Raw genomic sequence first — 17,407 nt, forward strand, 5'->3', positions numbered from 1 at the left:
CGTGATTGATTATTTATGCAAATAAGTTACCATGTTCAGCTTTCTGATTGAAATAAACATATACAAAAAGTGTTTTAATATGACTTGGACTTTTTAATTAATAAAACCCTGAGGGGTCTATTAATTCACTCATTGTTATATTAGTTATTTAGTTATGTAACTTGTATTTGTGCTAACATTTTGCTTGCATAAAGATAATTAATATCAGCAAAAATTAGTAATATATTTTAGAGTCTTTGAGATATGCATTGGATTTGTATTAAAAGTGAGCTTAAAATGGACTAGAAAAATATGCTATCAGCATGAATATGTCAGTATATCAGCATAATTGCTCTAAAAGTATTAACATGTTAAATAATGAATGATTTTGTTTATTTTCTAGGTCTGAATATATAAGTACAATTTTTGCTTACAAAAATGTTCACCTTTTTTGAAGCACTATTTGTCTAAATTAATGTATTATGTCTACATCTTTAAGTTAAATTGTATTAGAACTATGAAAGTTTACTACAATTAGTTTACTAATTAGTTTTCTACAAACTACGTTAAAATCATTTCTAAATTATTGATATCACCAAGAGAAAGCGTTTCTCTCCTTGCTAACGTGCTATTAGAATTATTGTTTTAAGCGGGTTTAAAGATTCCTTATCCTGATATACTTCTTTTTTGAAAAACAATTTTGTATTGATTGATGTGAGAGAGGGAGCAGAAAGGCGAGGGGGAGAGAGGATGCCATGGCTGGGTGCCAGGCGGCTCTGGAGGCCAGAGGTCCCCCAGCTGCAGTCTGCACACGCTGATCCTACCCGCTCCGCAGAAACCAGGAGAAGAACATTAGACAGCACTGGCGGTGTGTATTTGTTAACACAGACACACCTGAAATGCACTGGCCATATTATATGAAAATTCATTAAGATCCATGAGCCATGTGGTCACTTGCGAAATAATTCATTAGGTCAGGCACTTGATTTTAAAACTAAAAGGAAATCAAAATAGTTTAAAAATAATGCATGTAAAGTCTCTGCCATAGTCTTTGGCACATGGCAATCACTCCATGGGCATTTCCTATTGTATTATTTGTATTGGCAAAACAACTAACGCTTTATGAACTTTCTAAGTTATTCCATTACATAGTCACTGCCTAGATAACCCTGGGTAAAACAGAATTAACAAATGTTTCAGTTAAATTGGACTTCAAAATTTAAAAAATTGTTTTCTCTACTATACTACCCATCGTAAATAAATAGAACAAAATTAGAACTCAGATTAAGAAAGATTCCCAGGATTGGGTTGGCCAAAAATTTCATTTAGATTTTTCTGTATGATGGCCCTAGTAGTGCTTAATTGCCTTTAACTTCATTCAAAACAATTTTGTTAGACTGTATTGTGACAGCTGTCATATCAGTGTGCATTAAAAAGCTTATCAAAAAAACTGGTGAATTTTTGTGCAGCCATTTTAATATTGAAGGTGGAAGAAAATATGTAACATTTTTGGAGTATTATGTTTATTATTTCAAGAGAGGTAAAGATGCAACTGAAATACACAAAAAAGATTTGTGCAGTGTATGGAGAAGGAGCTGTGACTGATTGAACATGTCAAGTTTACAAAGTTTCTTGGTACTATTGACATTTTGGCCAAATAATTCCTTGCTGTGGGGCTGTCTTAGTCATTGGAAGGTGTGTGGCAGCACCCCTGGCCTCTACCCACTAGACGCCAAGACCAGGAGACAGCTGACATACTCAAAATATCCAAATCAATAAAGTTAGCAGTGAAAATGAAAAAATTTGTCTTTTATCTCATGGAAAAAACTAAACAGACTTTTTGGCCAACCCAATATAAAGAGAGGTCAGGGTTATCAAAAGAAACAAATCTACCTAAGAATTATTATCAGGTTTAAAGGGTTCCATCAAAGTTGAAATCACTAGTGCATGAATTTGAAAAAACTTTTGCTAAAGAGAATTCCTGATTTGCAGTTCTATGTTTAAAAAATGTAGCTCACTAATCATACAGCTAAAATATTTACATTGTCATGGATTTTATCATGAAAAGTAGAAATACTGTGACTTTTTCTTTCTAAATTATTTTGAAATAATTGGAGTTTCAGTTTCCTTGCCTGTTACACGAAGGTAACCGAGCTATAGATACCTAAGTAAATACTGTGACCGTCATCGTTATTGAAAAGTTTTGCTCAGACAGCCCGACAGAGGCTAGAGATGAGGAGGTCCGGGTGCAAACGGCCGTGGCCAGCTGGCACTTCACGTGCTTTTGGACCTGGATGCCTCTAAGGATGACACTGCATGTCAGACCTCACCATCCTCTCCAGGGACTCGACTTGCCCATAACTGAACACATTGAAATATGTGACTGTTGCTAGAATTATGAGACCGGACTGAAGGAAAGTCTGGAAGAAAAAATAAAAACCTGGAAATTGCTATATCTTCCTAAAGGTCAATTCGTGCTTTTTTAGAACTATATCTGTGAGCAGAATATTCTACACACAGTGTGTTTTTTTCTTAGCAGACATAACAGGATCCTAAGCCCTGAAATTTTTACCAACTAAGGAAACAAATTTCTAAATATTCCAAATTCCACATTTATTTTCCTGTGTGAAGATGGAATTGCTGAGGGACTCTTGTTCAAAGCTGTACCCGAAGGCTTGCACCAGAATTTGCAAAGGGTGCAAAGGATCCAGAAAGCTATCTCGGCTTTGTAACATGTTAGTTCTTGATCAATTCGCAACACAGCAAGGAGCTCCCCAGAACCGGTCTGGAGGGCCAGGCTGCGCCCTCCGTGTTGGGTTAACACCGTGGGAGAGCAGGCTGCTGACTCGGACCCTCCGGCCAGCGCGGGGCAGCGGACTCTCAGAGGCCCCTGTCTCAGAGGAGTCGGGGTGCCTGCGTGCGCCTGCGCAGCAACACGGAATTGAACTCCAAGTCGTGTCTTTGCGATATCTTTCAACAAGTCATGTCCCATCCAGGCTGCTAGTTTATCTCTGTCAGGCCGGGGCCCCAGTGGCTTACGGGAGCTGTCAGGCACAGGTAGACCCACCTGCTTCGTGCTGAGGAGGTAATGCATCTTTCGGGCTTGGTAATCTTTTTTCTTCTTCTCCCTTTGCAGGGCAGCCTCCCTCTCTTCTCTTTCTTTGATCTCCGCGAACTCCTCCAGAGCCTCCCTGCACCAAAAGCCAGCTGCGATTACTCCTGATACTGACAACCTGCTTATGTTTTCATTCTTTCGCTAATGGCAATCAAGTTTTGGAGGGGCAACCAGCATCCACACTCATCGAAATCAATGGTGTGATCTCTCTTGGCTGCACATTCTAAGGGGACCCTTGCAATCTTTAACAAGCATTTAAAGTGATTTTTCAGTGGTTAAATTTTTAAAATCAAATATACCTTATAAGTAATCCAATAACTGAGAAACTGTATCAAATGCAAAATAAGTGAATTAGTCTATTAACTTCTTTGGTTGGAGATTAACTATTTTGGACCTGCTTACATATCTCAAGAAAACATTTGATCTTCTGATTTCCTGTGGATTTTGTTTTTCTATTCATAAATGTCTAATCATTTACTTTGCATACTAACTAATGGGCTAATTTTAAAAGTGGCTTTTATACATATGCTTAATCCATTTTAAGTGAATCATCTGAGTCTTTACCTCAAACATATCAGAGAAAGTAGAGGGGGAAATTCCAAAAAGAAGAAAAAAATTCTCATTTCTACCTCACTGTCTAGAACCATTTTTGTTTCAGTTTCCCGTTAAACACTGCTAATCCAATACTTCCTACAAGGTTACTTCTGAAACACACTGACGTTTAAAAATCACCACGCCGTACTACTGCAGCCGAGCAATTTTTTTCAACATAAGATTAAATTGCAAAATAAATGAATTACTTGGAGTGGCGTGGCCCTCACTTTGCCACCCTTCTCTTGAAAATTGCTTATTAATATGAAAAAGGAGTCAGAAAACGGCCTATTCTACTTCATGCAGAGTGTTGGGGCGGGGGGGCGGTTCCTGAGCCCACAGAGCCAGGTTGGCTGCACACTCAGACTGTGTGGGCAGGCAGGCACTCAGACCTGTCTGGCCTGCATCGTGGTGAGGCTGTTATTAATCACTAAGTATCCTGGTAAAGCCAAACAAATTTGTTTCCATTGAAAGGATCTCTATCTGTGTCTGAGAATTTGCTCTGTACCAAACAAACCTCATTAACTGTGTCCATTTTTGACAAAGAACCAGGAGTTGGAGGGACTGCTGACCTTTCTTTGTCCTTAACGTACAAATTTCAAGGCAGTCCCTTATGAATAAATGAGAGTTTTTACCAGGAAAAATAACAATCATATGTTACATAAAAAGTGGAACAGATTATGGATTTTCAACTTTGCTTTTCATATTATGGAAAAAATAAGTATTTCTTCTATAGTTCCTCTTATAAGTCCTTAAGGTAATTTAAAATAAGCAATAAATTACCACTGCCAGGGTAATTACTCAGATATGCATGCATACAATTTATGTCCCTCCAAAGATAAGGACAGCGATTTTCTGAGCGATCAGAAAAAAATTTTAAAAATCTATCTACAAAAGGAGTTTGTGCTTTATGAATGATTTAATGAGTATGAGGTCCAACCCAAGAAAGAAAAACGGCCCCGTCTGATGAACACACACGTGAACAAGCGAGGTACAAAGAAGTACACGGGACTTGACACAAAATCAAAACTGTAAATTATGGCAAGGAGAAGGAACAGTTCATCTTCAGGATACGGGAACGTAAAGTACAAACAGTGCGCACTTGGGGAGCTGGGCGAGGGAAGCTGGAACTGAGGGAGGTGCGAAAGGGTGTCGGCTTCTCGCACGTGAAGAAAACGCAGAGGAAGCCCAGCAGGAGCTGAGGAGACCTGAAAATAAACCCAGGATGGTGGACAGGGCAGTAGAAAAACTAACTGGGGTACTCTCAGAACACGAAGTAATAAATTGAATATTTTCATACAATTATTAAAAAGAATCAGCCTTGCATTGCTAATTGAGTTATCGCCGTATTCGCGAGTGTGCAGATACACTGAACGCCAGAGTTATGTGTATGTCAAAGAGTCTTTGTTCAACGACCAAGTCGGGAGAGTTGAATAAATTATTTATCCTTGATATACAGGCTCTTGTGATATCAACAGGGGTGGAGCGACGGCTCCGTGTCAAGGACATAATACAAATGGAGATCCCATGAAAGAGTAAATGATGAAAACCATTCTAACTGGGGGTTTCTGCAAAATTATACAAATTATCTATTTTCTCATGCAGGGGTTTTTGAATCCAGTACTTTTAAAATACTTCAAAATTTTCCAGATAATGTCAGATTTTTTTTTTCATTTCAGATGTATCCTTTCTATTCTCAAAAAAAAAAAAAAAAGAACCAACCAACAATCCCGCGGAGTGTATGGGATAGGTGTTACTGATTACCATATTTTAACAATACGGAAACACAAAGGGCGATGGAAGTGACCAACTCAATAACAATTAGTGGCAGAAAGGGACTCAGACTCCTTAGGTTTGCAGATTCTCTCACTCCGCACCAAGCTGTTGTTGCCTGATACATCTTCTTTCATCAAGCTATTGTGAGAATGAAGTGAATTAATCTATGTAAAGTGTTCAGAGTAGGGTTGGTGCATCGGTGACATGTGTTAGCTGTTTTTGAGTTTTACTCTAAGCCAGGTACCACGCTCTTCGCTTGATCTATTCAACAGGATTACGGATCTCGTACACTTCCTCTAGTTCTCTCCATGATCTCCTCCCTTCTCTCTCCCGACCAGGGTGCGCCTTGGGGATGGAACCCCACAATGCACCATGTGGACTCTGGCTTCCCGAGAGGCGTGGGGCCCGGGACACACGTTGGTCGGCGGGACCCAGGAGATGGGAGAGAGCCGTGCAAACACATCCTCCTTTTCGGTTACTCCTGAAAATTTGCGTGTTGCATTTTGAATTTCTCTTTAAAACGTCTAAGCTGCCTGAAGAGTAACTATCACGAGGAAACGGATAGTTATTTGTTAATTCAGTCAGGCAGTCTCAAGTACGTTTAAAATATTAAAAGAAATAAAGATGTGCAAAGCCCAGTCCCCATCTTCATGTCACTTGCAAATGAAATAGCTAATCACTAGACCACTGATAGAAAAAGTCAACAGAGAAGTGCATAGGCGTGCTTCAGCTCAGAGAGCTCGCTTCTGATTGGAGGGGTCAGAAGAGGCCTCATGGACGCGATGGCCTTGGAGTTGGGCTGCACGTGGGCAGACTCTCTGGAGAGAGAGCTGTGACCGAGTGCAGTGGAACGGGACTGGACGGTCCCCTCCCCCCCCGCCCGTCTTTGGTAGACGTGACCCATCAACAGTAAAGAGTAAAGCAGGGAAAATGCACGAGAGTAGAGAAAGGCTTGCTGAGCAAGGGTGAACGGACTTTCTAAGGGTAATGCTGGCAAATTTGTCCTCTATAGACTAGGTATTCTGAGAAGGGAAGAAAGTGAAAGAAGATGCTAATGGTGGATGCTGTAAAATTACAATACCATGACTGCACTCTGATCATAAAAGGGGACCATCCAATTGTGCCATTATTTCATTTGCCTACTTTGCATGATTTTAAAAAAAAGCAATAAGACTCCATTCAAAGATCATTCATGAAAATCAATTTTTTTTTCTTCTTCTTGCTCTTTTGAATAAACCTTCTTGAAAGGAATTCTTTTGTACAGTATTCCTTCTGGAAATATGCACATATTTCACTGTACAATTATTTTCCTTTGACTGTTCTGGATAGTTTCTCTAAATGGAAGCAAACTTTCATGTAACCTACACGATGTCAAATAATTGAGAGCGGCCTCGAGCTAAGCACAATAATAGGCATAATAATGACATGTATTTACATTGTGCATTATTTCCAGGAGCTCCGAGGGCTTCACAGACATTAATTCGTCCTCACAACACTCTGCTGAGGTTGGCGAGGGGCAGGTATTATTAATGAGGCTCCTGTTCTTTGTGAGAGGAGGAGGCTTTGCAGACGGCGAGGGGAACTCAGAACGGGCTCTCCTGCAGTCTTCACTGTGATTTGGCTGTGGGTGGGTGAGGGCCAAGCTCCTGAAGTTTGGTTTGGGGTAGAGTTCGGAGCTGAGTAGCTCAAGTTCCCATTTCAGACGAAAAGAATCGCAAGATCTCATTGACTGTGTGTTTGCTCACCACCAACCACACACTGCCGTCTCTCATTTCAAAAGTGTTAACTTCACTTGAAAGCAGGAAGGATCGCCGCTGCCTTTGCACGCGATCCACTGAACAAGGACCAAGGGCATCTCCGAACCGATCCTGGCGCTGTCACACAGCGATACCGTGCCACGGGATGACACGAACGTATTTCAAAGCAGCACATCACATGTAATTTCAAGAAAACTATCTAATGAGTTTTAGAAAACTGCTTATCGAAGAGTCGTTTTATAATCGGTCCCAGGAACGACTTCCATATGAATGCCAAACAGAACCTCATCACATTCCTTGTTGGTCAGGATAAGAAAAGGCCACAAAATCGCCACGCAAAGAACAGAGAGAGAGAGAGAAGCAAACTAGGCTGGAGGGGCTTTCTTTCTCCACGCTCCAGAGAGAGGACATGGAGAGATCAGAAAGAAAATGGCAAGTAAAAAGCTGGAAAGCACTGCAAAGTGGCAATAAAAAGTATTTTTTAAAGTAAGTAATGTTTTATTAATTCATTGCTTTTGTAGTGTGATACCTCTGCCTGCATTTCCACTTTATCACTCGATTTCTGCTTTTTCAGATATATGTAAAGACTAGCAATTCTCCTTCTGCAATAGTATTTTGACTAAGACACATGTTAGCATTTTTCCTCAAAGATCCGGGTTTTTAAGTATTATAACTATTTAATAAAATGATTCTGATTGGAGGGCTCAGAAGAGGCCTCATGGACGCGGCGGCCTTGGAGCTGGGCTGCACGTGGGCAGGCTCTCTGGAGGGACAGATGGGACTCAGTGCAGTGGAACGGGGCTGGACGGTTCCCCCAGAATAACGCAAATGTTCATTTTCAGTTTGCTTAAGTCTAATGCTAAGAAGCTACTCTGAAAGACCACCCCAGCATTTATATTTTATAGGTTTCTAAGAACCCCTACATCATCTCCTACTAGGGAACCCATGAAAGGAAGGAAATATAACACATTCCATCCATCGGATTTGCATTTTAGAAGAATGTGGTAGGCAGCAGTAGGAAGAATAGACCGATGAGGACAGAGAACAGAGAGCTAGGAAAAGAAATGATAGGTTTGGGAGGATAATTATTTTGTATGCAAACATGCTCAGCTCGGGGCGTCTGCGGATGCCCAAGGGGCCACGTCAGCAGGCCTATGAATGGATGGTTACGGTTAACAATCAGACGAAAATTCTCAGCCGGAGAATATTCAGATTTATGCATCGCCAGAATACAAGAGGCAGCAGAAGCTACGGGAATGGCTGAGACGGTCCAGGGCATCTGGAGTGACAATGGAAGTGACCTGGTGAATGAAGGCGAGTCCACAAAGCATGTGGGGAAGAAACTGTTAAAATGAAACCAGGCAGAGTGGCGTCACATAATTCCCGTGACAGGAGAGACGAGACTGGAAAGTTATCCACAGCGTCATGTGCTCCCACGAGGCCGGAGAAGGTGAGGGCAAAACCCTCCCGGAGAGCACGGCAAGTGGCTTTTCAGCAATAGTTACATTTTCTCGATGCACTTGCACAGGAACCTACACATGTTTCCCAGTGTGACCGAAACCTCTGTATATCATTAATCTCTCGAGTTCCTGAATCTGATTTCCACTATATAAATCTGCTCTCAATCAGCAATGCTAAATACAAATACATTACCAGTCCATATCACAGAATTAAAAGGGAAGACAAGTGGGAAGGAACTCTCTCCCTCCTCCTCCTGTCGGAAGATCAGCTGTGCCACGTGAGAGACAAGAGCTACCCACCCATTCATTCCATCGAACCGGACAAGCACAGGGCTGAGTCCACCAGCCAACGTACTTTTGTCCCTTCTTTTCAAATGAGTAACAATCCGATGCTATACTCTGGCATTTCCTCCCCCACTCAAACATCTCCACAAAAAGAAAAAAGATAGACATAAAGTTCAGATAAGCTTTTTGCTGTTTTTTTTTTTAAAAAAAGTTACATAAGTCACTGCTCTTTTCATTAGTGTTTCCTGGTAAAGACTCACAGGTGGAAATTCTTTTAGAATTAGTGCTGGGAAAAGCTGTTCCTTGGGGATATACCGTTAGGGCTTCTCCATCCTCACACGGGGGCATCCTTAACTAACTATATGTCAATCACACCATTAGTTACTGCCCTGCGTTTTCCTGCTTGAAATTCACCGTGTTGAGAGTTAAACTTGAAAATGATTAATACCTATGTAAATAAATTATACTCAGTATCATAAGCTTTTTCCTTTTATTAATTCTATCTTGGGAATGGAGCTCTTTTTCCTTTTTATAGGCCTTGCCTTAAATTTTATTTTGAAAATAGCAAATTATTGAAGATAATGCATTCTTATTAAAAATACATAGAGTATGTGAAACGGCTCTGATCACATTGTTCATATCATTCCATATTGAAAGTGATTACCGTATTCTTTAGACTGTAAGACATACTTTTTGCCCCCCAAATTTGGGAGGAATAATAGTTGTTAATGCTGCTGTTGAGTTCTGTTTACATTTACATTGGTGAAATATTATGTTATTTATGTTATTAAATACTTTACCACATTTTTGCTTTGCATGTTTTTCCCTATTTTCCTCCTCTAAAACCTAGGTGTGTCTTATGGTCCGAAAAATACAGTATTTGGATTACGCCATTAATTTCTAATTATGGATAAGTTATATACTGTTTTCAAAGCAAAGAATATAACTATATTTTAAGTTAGACACTCTGCTATGTTACCTAAATACTACCAAATTAATTGCTGTAACTGTTGCATCTTCACATATAAAATGATACCACAGAAAATATTCACGTGTATAGTTAACATTACAGACTAATTTGGTTCTGGAAAAGTAAAATGTCATTTTCTTTACAGCATAGGGAGCCCTTACTGAAAGAGCCCATCATTTGGCTACAATTAGGAGGAAGCCAAACCACTATCGTTTGGTTGGCTGAGATCAGAATATTATATTTTTTAAGTGGGGTTTGTGCAACATTATCTTTAGGCAATCATAGGTATTGTCCCTGTTTACACAATATCTATGGTGCTCCACTTACGTCCTTGAAATGGGGAACAGGGACAGCAGAGTATGAAAAAGTGGCCTCGCTGCTGGAGTTCATAAATTTTGCTCAGCTTTGGATGAGTTCAAAGAATTGCCATGTAAGAAAAGCCTTACAGAAGGAATTTATCTGATTATGGCGGTAATAATTACCCAGCTGTTTATTGCAGATAGAGAAATAATTCATGCAGGCAATAGGCCGTGGTGGCAATGACACTCTGCATTTAGTCAATATGCAAACTGTTCACTTCTAATTAACCAAGCTCGAGGGTGCCCTTATTAAATGTATAAACTAAAAGTGCCTTCCTGACAAGTGATGAATTGTTACATTGCACAAACTCTTGCCACAGAATTATTGCAGTGAACTTGGGGCTTAACTGCATTAAGAGATCTTGTGGGATAGTTAAATGAGGATGGACAGCATAACAAGGCTGACCTGACAGCCAATGACGTGTTAGAGCTTCATGGGGCTGCAACTCGTCTGCTGTCCTGCCTTGCCGTGCAGACTCGCCGCCGACACCCTGGGAAGTTACTTTGTGTTCAAATGATACAAATAAACGGCATGACGCCACAGCCCACTGATGGAGGCGCCTGACAACTGACCTGCCGGAGGAGTCTGCAACACAGCCGCTTGTTCAGGGTTCAAATATTTTTCATGGACCAAAATGGAAAATGCACCAGTCTTTAACTTATGATTATTTGCTCAGTAAAAATAAATGGTCTTAGTGGGTAGGATTATAACACCTTTCAAAAGCAAATGAATGGGTTTCATTAAAGAAAATTAATATAATATAGAGATTACTCTTAATATTGACTCTGAATGAGTTTCACTGAATTTGACCGAATAATTAATTAGAAATAGTACATTGTCTATGTTCTATGCTTAGCCTCACTTTAAAATAACTATTCATTCCTTATCAGACATCTATACAACTATTTCTACCTCAGTTAAGGGTCTGGTGGAAATTATTGCTTAGAGGGAAGTCCTAAACATAATAAAGCAGAACTGAAATGTTTCCGTTTGGATTGTGGACAAGGTAATAATGCCGACTGCACAGGTTGTGAACATCAAAGGCGATGATGAGAATAGAGGCCTTAGCACAACACTTTGTATACAGTAAGTGCTCACTGTGTGCGGGCAATGTAGAACGAGCTTCTGTGTGAGTTCAAGGGGATAACACCTAGCAGTCAAGCTGTGCATTGTATTATGTTCTGTGACATTTTGTTTCAGATGCCAGTTCGTGCTACTGAACCTGTTTCTCAAAGTACATCTGAGGCTGATACTTAAGGCTTCACATCTAACAGAACCATTTTATAGATAAAGTCACTCTAACTGAATTGATTTTACTGAGCTAAACTATTTTCCACAGAACCAAGGCACAATATAACCTAATTTATAATCAAGAGGACAAGATATTCAAATATATAACAATACATTTTAAGTCAAATAGAATTCTATCTCTATCTTATCAATGAATTTCTGCCTAAAATATCACTGAGTTTGAGAAATTATTTCTTTTCTTTAAGATTTTATTTATTTATTTTTAGAGAGGGAAGGGAGGGAGAAAGAGAGAGAGAGAGAGAGAAACATCAATGTGCGGTTGCTGGGGGCCGTGGCCTGCAACCCAGGCATGTGCCCTGACTGGGAATTGAACCTGCACTGCTTTGGTTCGCAGCCCCCACTCAATCCACTGAGCTATATGAGAAATTATTTCTCATGATGGTAATGATCAACATCTACTGAGTAACTTCTCTAACATTCTCACTAGTAGACCAGGGATGACACCACTCACATAACTGAGTCATTGGTCTTTGAGACAGCTCTCAGGTACTCCTTCAAGCAGACATAATCGAAGCAGTGTTTCCGGATCCGATAGCCTCGCCAGCACCTCTGGATCTGTGGCAGTCAACGAAAAGATACAATGTGTCAGTCAACGTTTTTCGTGAAACCATTAATAGTTCTTCAAAATAAAAATAATGATGGGTGATAATTCATATCAGATTTAAGGCTTTTCTACTAATCTAACTATAGATTACACATGGAGGTTGAAGTCCTAGATTTAATATCAGAAAATATATAATAACAAAACAACCTTATAGAATATAATTTATTTCAAAACATTTACAATTGTTTCACAAATACTAAATGTAAAATTAACTATTGAAAGATTAAACATTTGCTGTACCACTTCCTGACTGAACAGGTTTTTGATATTCACATGACCAACGGACTTGAAGCTTGTATTTGGTCACACTGAAATAAATTTTTAAAAAGGGCTTTTTAAACTCAGTGCTGTCAATTTTTAAACAAAATGTCTTGTATCTTCATCATGCTACTTTAATACTTTAACAATGACAATAGCTAACATTTATTGAGTTCTTATTAGGTGAGAGGCACTATTCTAAAGGTTTGCCTGTATTTATGAATTTAATCTTTAGAACATTCCTGTAAGATAAATACTTGTATCATTTTACTTATAGATTGGAAAACTGCTAAGAGGAATAAACAAGAAAAAATGTTTTACTTAAATTCTGATCATCTATTTTTGTTTTAAAATATGGCCATTTAAAAGACATTTTACAGTCTGAGATATTAAATGGGAAAATTTTTTTCATCCTTGCATCCCTGAGATGAATCTGACTTGATCATTTAGTATGATCTTTTTAATGCATTTTTAAAAATTTTATTTAAATTGTTGTTGCAGTACAATTTTCTATCTTTTACTCCCATCCCAACCCACCCACCCAACCCTCCCCTTCTCCCTCCCATTTCCACCTGTAGTTTTTACAGGAACGAGTATAAGGACACATGGATAAAAACTAAATGGGAAAATTTTTAAAGGAATGTTTTAATATGATGAAAAATAATTTAAGATATGCAAACAGCTTGTAAGAACAATTAAATTAGAGACACTAATTCTAGAAAGTAAAATTAAGTAGAATAGCAAGCTAATGTAACAACATTGTAGATAGCTTTCCAAATATTTTTCAAATAATCTTATTTTAGAAATGAATTCTTTAAATAAAGAAGAATTAATTTTTAAATTATATACTCAATTTAGAAATAATCTCCTTCTAATTTAACCAAAATCATATTACAACTAAGAAACTAAGAGAGGAATTAATACAAACCTCTTTACTGATGAAAAATTAATAATCATTTGGAATATGTACACATATATAAATCATAAATGCAAATAAGTGAACATTTTCCTGATTCGCCTAATTTAATCATTGTAGGATTATTCTGAGGTAGAGATTATTATTAGCCTCACGTAAAAGAAGAGGAGATTGACACTCAGGTTAAACCGCTGCCTAAGGTTATATAGCTGACCTGGCAGCCTCAAATGTTTCACACACGCTTACTGCACGCGCAGTCACAGTTGTGTTAAAGAGAACACTCGTGAACAAAAGTACCGACAGAAAAATCCACTCTCAGACATCGTGGTGACTCGGGATGTGTGGTGAAGTTTCAGGCTACCACGTAATGCCAAAGGAGAGGCTACCTATCACTCAAAAATAACATTACATTCTTAAGTCCTGGCTGGCATAGCTCAGTGGATTGAGCGCGGGCTGGGAACCAAAGTGTCCCAGGTTCGATTCCCAGCTAGGGTACATTCCTGGGTTGCAGGCCATAGCCCCCAGCAACCGCACATTGATGTTTCTCTCTCTCTCCCTTCCCTCCCTAAAAATAAATAATAATAAATAAAATCCTTAAAAAAATAACATTACATTCTCAAAAAGATGACGGAGCGGGAAACACAGAAGAGGCGTGCTGGGGTGCGGAGAAGCAGCGGTTTGCGGTGAGCTCGCCCCACAGCCAAGAACACCGAGAGGACAGAAACTGGAGCTGGCTGAGAAATCTGCGCCACCAGCGAGGGCGCCACGGACAGAAGCCGGTGGGACGGGCTCCTCCCCACGCCCAGGGAGCTGGCAGTGGGGGTGCGCTCTGGGAGTCCTCTCCCTGCCCTAACTGCCCAGGCATCTCCCCAAAGGCAGGATAAAACTCCTTTCCAGGACAAATCTTTGTATTCACAATTGGGCACTAAAGCACGTAATAAGTGAGTGGTGGTTAACGAATTAAAACTTGCCCACATTAAAGTATAATCAATCAATCCCTAAGTGGCTTTGTCAGAGGTGAGTGCAGAGAGCTGGAAGAAACTGAGCCTTCTAGTGGGCGAAGGCGCTGCCGTCCGGGGGAGAGAAGGATCTAGAATGGACTGCGCTCCCTGAACGGGCCAGGTGTCCTGCTCACTGCGGCACAGGTTTTCCCGGGAGAGCCCTGTGGCCGGGCCAGGAGCTCCACCTTAAAGATGAAGAATCCGAGGTTCGGCAACTTGGGAAAGAACACGGAGCCGGCTAAAAGTAACTGGCGTAATCTGGATACAATCCCAGCTCTCCGTTACTGCGATGCCCAGACATCTTGCATTTTGCCTAAATTTCCTGTTGATCTCCCAGTTCTACTGAATAAACCTTTAATTTTTAATAAAAGTGCTTTTAAGAGGCAGGGTGACTTTTGCCAACCACGTTTCTTCTTAATTTTAAGGTGAAGAGGTTGCAACTTCCAAAAAAAAAAAAAAAGAAAGAAAGAAAGAAAAAGGGCTGGTATTCGTGCCCTTCAAAGTAATTAGCAACTTTCAGGAGTGATTGGTATAAAACAATTATTGTCATTGATCAGCTCTGAATGGATAATATTAAACAAAGTCATTGTGTGCTCAGCAGATTACAGCTTGTTAACGGGCAACTTCCAAATGACCTCTTACGCTAGTCAAATCAATGATGCATATTCCTCATTAAGTAACATCAAAATGTAAGTGGTCTTATAAATAATGTTTATTTTAGGCACTAAAACAAATGGCAAAACCTTGATTTGTCAAAGTTATCCGCTCATGGAAAAAGATCTTCCGCCACTGGGTTTGCTTCTATTCTTCAAAATTCGTAATAACCTTCATGTTATCAGAAGAGAGAAAAATAACGCCTTCTCACCTAAAATCAAAATGAAGACATGGGCGACAAATTCACTGGTAACTGCCTAGTGAGGCTGCTCTAAATGTGTGTGACAGCATGTGAGTAGAACTCTTATTCAAAATTATACTTTTCTAAAAAAAAATTAGAATGCTCAACTCCTGAAGACCATACAGTGAACACAGGAAAGTGGGTTTCCTAAGTTTCCAAAGATAAGATGGCTAAAAAATAGTAATCTCCAAGTTTTCATACTAGGTGTCACTGTGTGTGTGTGTGTGTGTGTGTGTGTGTGTGTATCTTAACCAGCTATTTGCGGCTAGTAGAAGATATCTGGATAATTATTCCATTTGCAGACTCTTCTCTTTAATCTTCTGTGTCTTCACTCTACCTGACTCCCCACTTTGTTTTTCTACAAACCTAGCTAACTGCTTTGCAATGATTTGGTACTAGAAGGAGTAGGAGGGAGGAAGAGAGACTATTTTGCGTGGTGATAGAACATTTCAGTCTCTGGCCATTACCAGGCAAACATTCATGGTTGTCCAGATGGTCCTTTCCCTTCTATTTCGGAAGCTAATATTTCAACATATCTTTTTCTGCATGAATGAGACTGTGTCTTATTCATTTTGCACATTTTGTATTCCTAGAACCTAACATATCGCCCAGTATATAAGAGACTGACAATATTTTTTTTCATGAGTGATTTTACCTATTTATCTTTATCTAATCTTGGAGTCATTATTCTAAACACAAATCCTTCATAGCATGATAAATATAAAAAATAGGATTATAAATAATTTAGGAGGCTGAGATGGAGCCTTATATATCTGATGGAATTAACATTTTTTAAAATATTTTATTTATTTATTTTTAGAGAGGGAAGGGAAGGAGATAGAGAGAGAGAGAAACGTCAATGTGCGGTTGCTGGGAGTCATGGCCTGCAACCCAGGCATGTGCCCTGACTAGGAATCGAACCTGTGACACTTTGGTTCACAGCCCGCGCTCAATCCACTGAGCTATGCCAGCCAGGGCGGACTTAACATTTTTAATTAAAGCCACCATGTAATCATTTCTCACATTTTTAAAAATATTTGAGAAACAAGTGGGAAACAAAAGAAAATGGATAATTGATGTTAAAAGTTGGGTTAATTTTTAGAGATTCATCATTTTTCTACACAGATCCAGAGCTCTAAGAAGAGAGAGACACCATGTATTGATTTATTTGGGGACATCTATTTAACCACCTACTCTAAGCCAAGAAAGTAGATACCAAGACTAGGAAGATAGGACCCAGGCCCCAAGAGACTTACAGAGTGTGTGTGGGGTGGATACAGGCATGTAAATTAGGAAGGATAATAAAATGTTACAGGTCTATAACAGAAGCATGTCGATGGTAAAATAGGGACATAAAAAGAGGGAACGATCAATCCCTCATGGGTAGGGGGATCGTAAAGTCTTTAGAGAAAAGGTGACCCTTTAAAAAGTAAACGCAGCAAGTCAGAATATGAATATCTATGACATTAAAAATCACAACCTGTAATGTATTCATTATAAAAATGACATCTATTTAGAAATGGACAGGCTAAAAATAAACTTTCAAAAAGTTCTCTCTTTTGGAAATGTTCCCCTACCCTCCTTGAAGATTACATGTAATTTATTTGTCAGGTGAGGAGTCAGTGGTCAAAACATAATATGCACGTGGCTCAGTCTACGAAGTGAATTAAAACAGGAGTCTGTTTCTTTCCTATTGCACGTGAAGGTCCTACTTATGACCTGGGTCCACATATATCTGCCTGAACGTTATTGGCTATACAGATTTCTTCTGCTCGTCTTGGAAATTCTTCCTCTCCAGCACTCACAACCACCCATGCTGAGATCAGTCAAAGGGTAGTTACTGTGACCAGAGTTGCTTGGACGCTTCTGAACTGGAACCGCGAAGCTGCAGATTGGAGCAAGAGACTTTCGGCTGCTGGTATCCAACTATGTTTGTGACCTACTAATGCGCGCACCACGCAGGTATGTGGACCACACACCAGTCTCTTCGGAGAGCAAGATTTTCAGAGCACCGTCCTGCAAAAATCCACTTCCAAAGAAATCTATCCAGGTCCACTTCCAAAGGACTTCAGTTCCGGTCTCTGGGATCAACCCCATGCCAAGCCTTAACCACTGTGAGGCGGGCACTC

The 17,407-nt window shown here is 39.7% G+C and overlaps 1 protein-coding gene across 1 annotated transcript in view; it reads right to left on the minus strand.

Moving 5' to 3' along the window:
* SPATA17 (spermatogenesis associated 17) overlaps nucleotides 1-17,407 on the minus strand; it is an 85,179-nt gene that overhangs the window by 51,074 nt on the left and 16,698 nt on the right. Inside the window, exons 5-6 of the mRNA XM_045817746.1 lie at nucleotides 12,056-12,159; nucleotides 3,047-3,170 (exon numbers count right to left, since the gene is read on the minus strand). Of these exons, the coding sequence (XP_045673702.1) occupies nucleotides 3,047-3,170; nucleotides 12,056-12,159 (228 nt within the window). The remainder of the gene's footprint in view (nucleotides 1-3,046; nucleotides 3,171-12,055; nucleotides 12,160-17,407) is intronic.

The sequence above is a fragment of the Phyllostomus hastatus genome, unplaced genomic scaffold, assembly GCF_019186645.2.
Source record: "Phyllostomus hastatus isolate PE091 unplaced genomic scaffold, TTU_PhHast_1.1 phas_contig_148, whole genome shotgun sequence".
Classification (NCBI taxonomy): Eukaryota; Metazoa; Chordata; class Mammalia; order Chiroptera; family Phyllostomidae; genus Phyllostomus; species Phyllostomus hastatus.